The 10957-nt window shown below is 48.1% G+C and overlaps 1 protein-coding gene across 1 annotated transcript; it reads left to right on the top strand.

Annotated features, from left to right (window-relative positions):
- The first annotated feature begins 320 nt into the window (after positions 1 to 320).
- Positions 321 to 8388, top strand: OTOP3 (otopetrin 3). The gene is made up of 6 exons (XM_090061591.1): positions 321 to 717; positions 2743 to 2879; positions 4159 to 4217; positions 5207 to 5325; positions 6267 to 7189; positions 8218 to 8388. The coding sequence occupies exons 1-6, from the start codon at positions 321 to 323 to the stop codon at positions 8386 to 8388; spliced, it is 1806 nt and encodes a 601-aa protein (XP_089917717.1).
- The last annotated feature ends 2569 nt before the right edge of the window (positions 8389 to 10957 follow it).

Genomic DNA, 10957 nt, shown 5'->3' with positions numbered 1-10957 from the left:
GGAGAAGGAAAGCGAGACCATCCTGCGAGCTACAGGTGCGAGACACGAGCCCTAAAGGAATCAAGTGGCCACTTGGCTTTTTCTTGTGCTCCAAGCGGCTCCTGCAGGACATTTGGAGTAGATGAAACCAGGAGCTGAGCTGAGACCAAACTCATCTCCCAGGCAGTTTATCTCCAGGGTGTGACCAAGTGGCAAAGGCTCAGCAGTAGCGATACAACTTTCTCCCTACACCTGTGCTCTGATTGCCCTTCCTTTCTTTAAAGGCACAGGGTGATCCCAAGCAAGCTCCTTCCATGCAAAGTTGCCACAGCTGCTGGGACATGGCTGGTGAAGAAGCTGCAGGACCGAGGCACCCCCCTCCAGCCATGGAGGGTGAGGAATCAGCCTCAACATACTCAGAAGCCTCCAAGATCCACTACGAGAAGTCTTGGCTGCACAGACACTGCTCCTCCCTGCTGCAGAGGGACAGGCAGGCCCAGAAAGCCGGACAGCTCTTCTCAGGGCTGCTGGCCATGAACGTGGTGTTCCTGGGCAGCGCCTTCCTGAGCAGCATGATTTTCAATAGGGTGACCATTACCCTGGGGGACGTCTGGATCTTCCTCTGCATCCTCAAAGTCCTGTCTCTGTGCTGGGTAATGTACTATCTGCTGGGCACCACCAGAAAGCCCCATGCGGTGCTGTACAGGGACATCCATGCCGGGCCAGTCTGGGTGCAGGGTAAGTGCGTCTGTAGCTCTTGCCTTTCGGCCAGGTTGGCCAACGTGTAGCATGCAAGCCACGGCTGGCATGGGCAATGGCACACAGCAGACTGGGAAGGGGACAGGCAGGACAGTGACAGATAGGGCAGGGAGCAGAAAACTGAGCAGCAGATCAGGTAAGGGAAAGGGATCCAAGTGGCACTTGGGGAGGGTGTGGGGCTAATTGGTGGCATGCCTAGCAAAAAAAGCTTGGCCCTCAGCTGCTTCAAACCCAGAGCACTTTGCCTGTAAGGAGGCATTCCCCCCACCACCAAGAGGCTGCCACCGCTGGCATAGCAATGCCATGGGAAGCATTGGCTAGTGGCTATAGACAGTGAGCCCCTGTAGTGACCTTGGACACTGCTCTTCATGTCCTCCATGTCTTATCTTCCCTGTCAATGGCTGTGGAAACACCCAGTGCCTCTCTTACAAGGATGTTGCAAGGCTTCAGTGCCATCATGCAACAAACCATGACAAAGCAAGGCAAGGGCTGGTGTTCCTGGGCAGCCATGAGCAGAGGAGACCACCACTCCTGCCCCCAGCTAGATCTCTGGATGGGAATATAGGCCAGCAGGATGGAGCTGCTCTGACTGGCAACCATCCCTGCTGCCAAGACGTCCCCCTGCCTCTTGAAGACAGAGAGTGTGCTGGGGATTCTCCATTGGCAGTTATATGGGTGCTGCCCTCGACCTAGTCCTGTCTTCCAAGGGAAGATTTTTGCCCATTGAGTCACCTCCCTGCAGCATCCAGCCTTTCCCCGCAAAATCTCCGCCCAGCCCTTGTTAAGTCATGAAGTGACACCCCTACGTTGCTCTGCCCCTGGTTTATTAGGAAGTTGTCATTAGGAACACAAAGAACAGAGGACCTGGTAGGTCAAAGGGATTTGGGGACTTAAAAGTGCAGGCAGGGAGGTTTTCAGAGCCACCTACACAGGTTTGTCCCCTAGTTCCTATGGATTGCTTGGGGCAGGGGCAGATCTAGAGGGGGTGCTATAAAACTGTTGCACTCTCTTCCCCTTTGGTTGTGCTACAGAGGCGCTCTTAACATGGGGTCTGGCTGCTTTTGCCCTGCTCTGAAGGGGTTTGCGCTGCTGCTGCTCAACCCCCTCCTTTCCCCTGATACCGAATCCAGCAGGGAGGGAGGAAAGGGAAGGGCAAACAGCAGCAGTGGTCACCCCCCGGGCTTCAGAACAAGGCAAAAGCAGGGGCCCTGATCAGCCGGTAATCTCAGAGCTCACTTTGCAAATGTGACAGTCCAAGTGGAGGGGGGGGATACAGCTCTTCCCCATTCCTGGATCCTCTACCGCCTTGGAGGCTCCTGAAAATCCCACTATGCACCTATCTGCCTAAATACCTTTGACAAATCCAGTCCCAGAAAAAGCTAACAGGACAAGATGGCAGCAATCACCCCTCACAGTTCATCGCTGCCACTGTTTTCAGAGCGAACCATGAGCTGGAATTTCACCTTGCCCTGCCCTCCACAGACACACGCGTGAACACGCTCACACGCACCCACACACATGCCCCACTCCCCTGGTAAGAAGTGAACGCAGCAGCACCGTTCAAGGAGCTGCACTAGAAAGACCCACGTTGTGTTGATCATTTGAGTGTGGCAAAAAGGGCATAATTCATTGTCCCCTCCCTTCCAAACAGTCAGGAGCTTTCCAAATGTTCCCAGATCTGGGATTATCCAAATCCAAACTCAGACATCTGGCCCATCCCTGAAGTGCCAAGCCACCTGTCCTTTTTCAGGCACACCAAGCACGAGAACAAGCACCTACTCTGGAGACTTTCAAGAACCATTTGGACTTTTATCTTGCTGGGATCCTTTAACCTAGGGCAGGGGGCTGGACCCAATGATCTTACAAGGTCCCTTCCAGCCCTAATGTGTATGAAATCTATGAAACTATCTACGAAACGAAAGGTTTGGGTGGTGTCTGCAAACCCTTTTGCCAGGGCCGGGTCTTCACTCATTTTCTTGCTCATGATTTGTGCTGTTTGGACAGTGTCTCTAGTGATGTTCGGAGCCTTCAGCCTTCTCCTGAACGTGTTTCACATCGGTTACATCATCAGCCACATACAGTGCAAATCCTACCTCGAGATCCTGTTCCCATGCATAGACATCCTCTTCCTCACCCTCCAGGTACTGAGCGTGGTCTTCTCCAGTATCCAAGTCATTTGTTCTACTGCATGGATGGGTGGTGGGGCTACAAGGGAAGCTGGAGTTAGGATGCATGTAGGTAATTCTTATTAACAAGCAACACTGGTTGGTTTAAATCCTAACTTCATTGAAGGGAGCCCCTTCAATGAAAAGTCGATCAAAGGAGGGCGTTCCCCCTAAGAGGGTTACGTCCATTACTTGCAGCATCACAATGGAAAAATCGGTCTTAACTATTGGGATTCTTGGCCCTTGCTATTATAATGAGGCTCTACTGTGCATTGCTAAAATGTCTGGCACAAACCAGGCTCAAAGAAATAAAAGGAAAAGGAAATGGCTACTTTGAAAAAATAAGGCTGAGAGGCCTGAGGAAGGGTAGTGTGATTACCTTGTGAAACCTTGCCTGCGCATTGACCCGCTGTGCAGCTGATCCCATAAAGGAAAGAGCCCGCAAGGATTCTTAAACCTGCCCTGAGATTTCAAGGACGTGCCCCAGCCTTGTTCAGCATGTCAGAAAGGAAAGACGGGAATAAGTGGGAATCTGGGGTATTAACCTCAAGGCCCAGGCAACTGCCTTTACCAGAGGCGTAAGGAGCTTTGTGTCCTGGGCAGTGGCGGTCTCCCTCTAATCATGGAAAATTCAGGTTGGAAGGGACCTCATGAGATCTAGTCCAGTCCCCAGCTCAAAGCTGGACCATCCCCAACTAGATCATCGCAGCCAGGGCTTCGTCTAGCCGGATCTTAAAAACCTCCAAGGCTGGAGCTTCCACCACCTCTCTGGGTAACCTGCTCCAGTGCTTTACTACCCTCCTAGTGAGGAAGTTTTTCCTAATATCTAATCATGGTAAGACTCATCACCCAGGGCTATTGCCCCACTCGCCCACCCTTAGTCATGCTACTGGTCATTACACCAGTCTCTTTTCCAAAAATCAGGCCTCTGTCTCTGCCGGCAATAACCAGACCCCAAGAACAAACTCAGTTGCATGCTTACATGACTTAAGCACAGTTTGCAACCAGAAATTCTGTCATTTCTGACCTAAAACTATTTGAGAAAATGCACCTCATCCTCTCTCACAGAAATAGCCTCTCTCCGACCACTCTCAAGGAAATGTGGTTGCAAATGCCCCTTTCTCAGAATTAGAGCTGTGCATGTACCCACACAACTCACATGCAGACACTCCTGAACCTGTGCACACACGGTCACATGCCTTCCCCTCCACACTTAACAGGCTTAGGTTAACGTTACTGTATCTATTGATTTCAGACTTACCTGTTATGGCACCACTCCAAGGACTGTATCCAAGTCCAGCACAACCTCACCAGGTACGAACAGAGAACGGAGGGGCTTTCTTCCCACCCTCTCCTTTTTTTAAACACCCTTGTATCACACTGGTTGCCATCCTTTCTGTCCCTACCAGACCTTTCTTCAACAGACTTACTCAGACTCTTTGTACTCTGCATTGCAACTTTAAAGAACTTTGTTTTTGTAAAGTGAGAGGGGTGATATATTTGAAAGCAAATCAGACCCTTGTGTTGCTCTTCCCTCTTTCTAGTGGGCCTTAATTGGGATTTTCCTTCCAAGCCATCTTCTCCTATGGCCTCCAAAGCTGTTTAGCCCCAGCCTATTTGAACATAACCCTGCCTGTGGTTCACTGGAGTTTCCTCAGTGAAGTATAATGGTCTGCTCAGGATGGACAGAAGATTGCAGATTACAGTAGAAAAGATTAACCCTCATATATTGAGAAAAAATAAAGAGACTTATACATTGGAACAAACATCCATTCCAGCAGAGGTGGGAGAAATCAAGAGGATTATTGGCATGTTCACTGGCCGGGGGGGTTAATATTTAAAGAGTGAAAAAACGGCATGAATTCCAACTCGGGAATCTTCTTACTGCACATGAAGGCTGAAGCACCAAGCTTTGATCTGAACTTTCCTGTTCTTATTGCATCTACATGGGACCAGCCAACTTTTTCTGGCCATCCTGGTATCCCTGGGGCAGCCACAAGCCTGAAAGGGCTTGTTGCTTTTTCCCAACCGCTAGCCATTCCTGTTGTAGGACTTGCTACTAGTTGTGGAGTTTGGTGGCAAGTTAACTGCAAGTGGGAATCTGTGCTAAAGCCAAGGCAGAAAAGCATGTAGCAGTACTTGTGGGTGCAAACCTGTGCACGCAACACATGGGTAAATGCAAGTCCAAGAGCTCTATGCAGCCTGGACAGCATATCTGTGCAAAGCAAGGAGAAGCCAAGGGAGGCCCATTGTATACTCATGATGACTGGACACATGTTAAAGGTGCTTGTCTCTTTTCACAGGTGTGGGCTGATGCTGACCATCGCCACGAATCTCCTCCTCTGGCTCTTAGCGGTGACCAATGACTCCCTCCACAAGGAGATTGACTCACAAACTCAAAGCCGGCAGCAGAGATTTGCAGGCATGGCCCATTCTTCACTCCTTCTTAATAGCAACAGGTAGACAGGTAGGATGGGCAAAATGTGGAGTCAGCACTAGTCCTTGGCCCCAAGGATTCAGTTATCTCAACCAGCCCCACTGGAAATCCCCTTAAATGCACACAATGCAGACATCTCCATTTTCCTATTTTCCTGGTTTAGCTGCAGATGAAGACAGGCTTTCAAGACTTAGGTTTGTTGAATGAGCCATGCTTTAGCTGATGGGTAGTTTAAAACATGTCCATTTACCTGGAGAACTACTTAGCTGATGAACTTTAGGGATCAAGAGCAGTCCTGGGAGATTCGAACACATACAAAGGGTATGCACAGTTGATTAGAGTCCAACTCCTGCCTCTCCTTCCAGAGAGAGAAAGTGAGATCCCCATCTGCATCTGAGTAGAAGGCTTCATTTCCCTACTCAATTAACTCATCAGGGCATGGGAGAAACTGCCTACAGCCAAGCAACAGGAGGAGCCTCATAGTCCAAGTTAGAAATTTCAGCTCTATACCCGAGGGGCTTAGTGTCCTCGTATGTGCGAACACTGAACAAAGGTTAGTAGATCAATCTGGGAAGGAGGATGAGTGCTCATCCTGGCTTTCCCAATGACACACTGGGTTTCCATGGAGAAGTGACTCGGTCGTCACCTTGTACAAACTGGGAAACTAGTAATTACCCACATGACTGGGTGGATTCAAAGGATTAAGAATAGTTAGTGTTTGCATGGTGCTCAGCACATGTCGAGTGCTACATATGCTCATTCTTAAGGCTCTACCATCTTGAAGGCTCAGTGCCATTCACTTGGATGTATGCCAGGCATTACATTTCCAGGGGCAGAACCTCCCTGCAAGCACCCACAAAACAAGTAAGACATTTCCTGGGTGCTCATGCCTCACCAACATCCCCTTCCCTTGTTTCTTACTGCAGGCAATGAGACTATTTCATGCGTTTGCCCAAACACAACAGCCTGCGAGATCTTCCAGAGAGGCTACATCCTGCTGTACCCCTTCAACACCGAGTACTGCCTCATCTGTTGCACCATGCTGTACGTCATGTGGAAGAACGTTGGCCGGCGCATAAGCCATCACCACACTCCTCACATCAAGCCCAAGTTCAAGCTCCGAGGGGTCATTTTTGGGCCACTGCTGGGCACTGCTGCAGTCATCATCGGGATCTGTGTCTTCGTAGTATATCAGATCCAAGCTACTGGGTCTGCAGCTAACCGTGGGGTCTTCCTGATGTATTACTCCTACTATGTAGTGCTTCTGCCTATGATGTCTGTGGGTGCCTTAGTTGGGACCATCATCCACAGCTTGGAAGCCAGGGAGCTGGACACGCTGAAAAACCCAACCCGAAGCCTTGATGTGATCCTGCTCATGGGAGCAGCCCTGGGTCAGATTGGGATGTCTTACTTCTCCATTGTAGCCATTGTGGCCACCAACCCCCGGGACCTGCTGAACAGCCTCATCCTGGCCTACTCTGTCATTCTCATCATCCAGCACATCACCCAGAACATCTTCATTATCGAGGGGATTCACCGGCAGCCATGGGTGGCAAACACTGATGCTGGCCATGCCAGGGCCCACAAACAAGACTCATGTTCCCACAGCGAAGAGGGGACTGCATCAAACAGCAGCCAACAGCCCACACCATCTACTGCCAACAAAGAAGCCAAAGCAAAAGAACAAGAGAGTCATGGAGACTGTGACCCCAAAAAAGATTTTCCCCTAGAGATAAGGCAGGAGATCAGGAAGCTGTCACAGGCCTACATCCAGACCTACAATGACTTGAACTGGAAGAGGAAAGCGCTGAAAGAGATCTCCTTCTTCTTGATCTTGTGCAACATTATAGTAAGTATCTTTGAAGCTGCCTGCTGTACATGTCAAGCCTTGGAATGAAGAGTATGCAGACAGTTTTGACCGAGCCATACATTAAATGACACACATGCACAAAAACACATTTATATGCAGACACACACTTCTTCTCTTTCCTTTAAATCATCCTTCCAGAGGAACTCAATCAACATTTTCTAGTCCAGCTAGATAAAACTCTTACACATCAGGGCTATAATGGACTTGGCATTCCTGTTAACATCCCTCTTCCGTAATCTTAAAATATCTTTTGTAAGCTAATGGCCCCAATTTGGCTGGCAGGCAAGGTTCTTTGAGTAAATGTGATATCTTTTATTAGAGCAACTGAGGAGGTGGGGGGGAAAGTCCAGTTTGGCTGGATTTTCTGCAGGTTGGAGGAGGACAGGGATATTTTCCAGGGGGAAGAAATGGACATTTTTCACAAAAGCAACTAAAACCTTCAAGTGCCATCATTTTAAGCATATCAGAAAGTATTAGATGCCTGATTAAATCTAGGGAATTCATTATGTAACAGGAAGGTACAGGAGATGGTAGTAGGTCCTTTTAAACCAATCTGTTGTAGTAGGACTTGTCTGCAATCAAAGCTGTGTCCTATTATTACAGAACTGTTACCTGAGCCTCAGCTCAGACCACAAAACTTGGCTCAGGCATGTCCCCCACCCCCAAGCTTGAAAGCATAGTTAAAACTTGAGTGGCTCCATAAAAACTCAACCAGGCTGTAGGATAATTACATTGTGACTCGAGTCCATGGCTGGAGTAGAGACAGAACCTTGCTTATTAAATAATGCAGCCAGATAAGGGTGGATGGATGTATCCCCTCTGTCTAGGGCTACTCGGTATTAGGGAGAGGGCTTCATCACTCAGAGTCGCTTTGTGATCCCTCAGCGCTATACATCCATCAGCACCAAAGCTTTCTGAGCACACCCAGTGTCAGAAACTGGCTTTGATGGACCTGCGTGATGACTTAAACCACATTTGACCTCTTTTCTTTTTAAATACCATTCTAGCTCTGGATCATGCCCACGTTCGGGGCACACCCTGTGTTTGAGAACGGATTGGAGAAGTCATTTTATGGTTACTCCACCTGGTTTGCCATCGTGAACTTTGGGCTACCCCTGGGTGTGTTCTACCGAATGCACTCAGTTGGGGGACTCCTCGAGGTCTACGTGTCAGCCTGAACTGGGCCCAGACCCCCCTTGTCCAGTGGTGGAAGAGGACTGTAGCCACAACCAGAGGAGCCCAGTGGGAACAGAGCTACAGAAGGCTTCCAGCTCTTTTTTATTTTCAGCTTCTACTTTGGCTCCTCTGAGCACTATTTTCTTAGGAGTTGCAGAGGCAAGGAACCATATCTTGTGGTTTTCAAACATGCCGGTACCAGGTTTCTCCACAAGAGAACAAAATTTAAGCCGCTGTCTCGCTATTCCTGGGACACAAGCTAGCATTAGCATAACAGGAATGAGAATGAGAACATATAGTGGATGCTGTAAAGTAATGGGACTTTAATCATTTCATCTGACCCCTTTGAAGGAGAGAACATAAGAGCAGCATCAAGATGAGCAGATAGAGGGACAGGCCTGTGCTCCACAGCATCTCTAGAACCAGCTCTACCCATTGATGCTCACCGGCATGCCAGCTCTCTCGTCGCGAGACATACTAGCTTTCTCAGGAAGAGGACGTAGTAGTACCTGAAACACATGCCCCAGAATCAAGCACTAAGGAACAAAAAATGCTCACTTTCCATATGGGTCTGTGAAAGGATAACTGTTATAGTAGCATTCAGGGAATATGGTGCAGTGGTTAGTGCTTTGCAGTCTGTACCTGGTTCTGACATTCAGCGTGTGACCTTAGGCAAGTAAGTCAGGCCCTTCACATCTCAGTGCCTGTATTTTTCCATGGGAATAATACCAAATAACCCATCTATCTAGCTTAATTAAGTGTTCTTCCAGGCACGAGGAGATACTCAGGTAAAAGCACTAGGGAGGTATGATAATTACTGTGCTACTTTGGTCGTTTGAACTTGATTGATCTCATGCATGGCTTTTGAGTGCATTTCTTGTTTTGGAATTAGTCTACCCTTCGGTGGAAGTGAAGTGCACACCATGCGTGCCATTTCAATAGCCCTAAAATAAGATAATGCTAGACCAGCTGTGAACCCCCCTCTCCGTTCCCTTGTTGCTTTGCACAGTACATTGTAGCATTCATTAATCTGAGAGCAAAAGCAAATAACGAATTAAAATATACAGTGCAGGATCTGATCAGAGACCCAGGAGATTTTGATCAAAACAAGAAGGGTATGTGGGAATGACACAGAAAAGTGGCAGGACCTTGTGAGATGAGGGGTCCCAAATACTAAGACTGGTGAAGAGAAAAAAATTAAGCTGAACATTCAGGTCTGCCAGTGCAATTGTTATTTTACTCTCTGCTCAAAGAGCGCTATCCAAAGCCCAGAGAAGTTAATGAAAAGCCTTATTTCAGCAGGCAGTGAATCCAGCCTTTACTAAGCCCAAAGATCATATAAAAATTGAAGGGCAGGTCCTGATTTTACAATCAGTCCATCTTCTCCTGCTTTCAAAATTTGTCATGAGACTTAACCAAGGTTGATAAAGTGCAAATAGCTCTAATGTTTGTTGCTTCCATGGGATATAAATCACCTGAAAGGGCTGTTGGGTTATCATCAGAGCTTCGTTCTCTCACATGGCTGCATCCTTGTGCGAAAGCAAAACTCCCTACAAGCGGAAGATAGAACGCAGATAGCTATGGCCTGCAAACCGCTTCTCCAAAACCCTCACACAGATGTCTGAGAGGGGTACAGTGATGGCCATCCCCCCCATCCCCCCAATTTTCATCAGAAATTAAAAGCAAGCAAGACCAAGTGAGCATGGACTTTGCCTCGTGAATACTTTTACACTCACCCTTATGTCAACAAGAACTGTCAGGAGGAATTACAACTGGATAAATCAGGCCCCAGTAGTTAATTATTACTCCCATTTCACAGTTTGTACCAGAAATCCACCAGAAGGAACTCACCAAGGCCGGGCTTGTCAAGTGAAGTGAGAACTCAAACCTTTTCTGTGATTGTCAACAGATGCTGGGCAACGAGGGATGGGCATGGGGAAGAGAAAGATCCTTTGTTTAATCAGCTGCATCATGGCCAAGGTTATGCTTGAGCTGAGTGATCAGGGAGCTCTGATTCCCGAGATCTACATATCAACACTATCTATAGGCATGATATACACTGGTGCTTACTGAGTTATAGTCTCTTGTTGGAACATTATGAACCACCTGTCGGGTCCGATCAGCGATGAACAGGCCAGTAGTCGATCAGCTGCAGGACACAGGAACTGCCTGAGCAGAGTGGACTAATGGTCCCTCTAGCTACCTTGTTCTGTCTCTGGCGATGGCCAACATCAGCTGCAAGAAACTCTAAAATAGTTCATTCTGGAATGGCCTGTCAAACGAGGAAGCTAAAAACAGAAAAGTTTATGCCCTGATGCATAAGGGTTTAAAATACTTTTTGCATGACACAGGATCCCAAGAACAAAGGCTGAATGTTTTCAATGTTTATATCAGCATTTAACCCTTTCTTTTAAGATCCTGGGCTCAGACAGATCTGCATAAGTGTCCATAGCCTGCACGACTACAGCAAAGGAACAGGATGCACAGGTCACGCAAGCCTTCCAGTAACAGTCTGGTGGAAAACCAGTTGGTACAAAGGAATCCTGGACAGCATAAATCAACCCAGGAGTC

Source organism: Crocodylus siamensis, chromosome 8 (assembly GCF_052110815.1).
Source record: "Crocodylus siamensis isolate JL-2025a chromosome 8, ASM5211081v1, whole genome shotgun sequence".
Taxonomy (NCBI): domain Eukaryota; kingdom Metazoa; phylum Chordata; order Crocodylia; family Crocodylidae; genus Crocodylus; species Crocodylus siamensis.
Note: the sequence above shows the minus strand (reverse complement) of the source record. Positions and strands in the feature narration are given on the sequence as shown.

Excerpts from the sequence above, each read along its gene's own strand:
- OTOP3 (XM_090061591.1), top strand. The coding sequence starts at position 321 with ATGGCTGGTGAAGAAGCTGCAGGACCGAGGCACCCCCCTCCAGCCATG. Across the intron at positions 5,326-6,266 it reads CCGGCAGCAGAGATTTGCAG|GCAATGAGACTATTTCATGC; the intron begins GCATGGCCCATT and ends TTCTTACTGCAG. Across the intron at positions 7,190-8,217 it reads TGATCTTGTGCAACATTATA|CTCTGGATCATGCCCACGTT; the intron begins GTAAGTATCTTT and ends ATACCATTCTAG.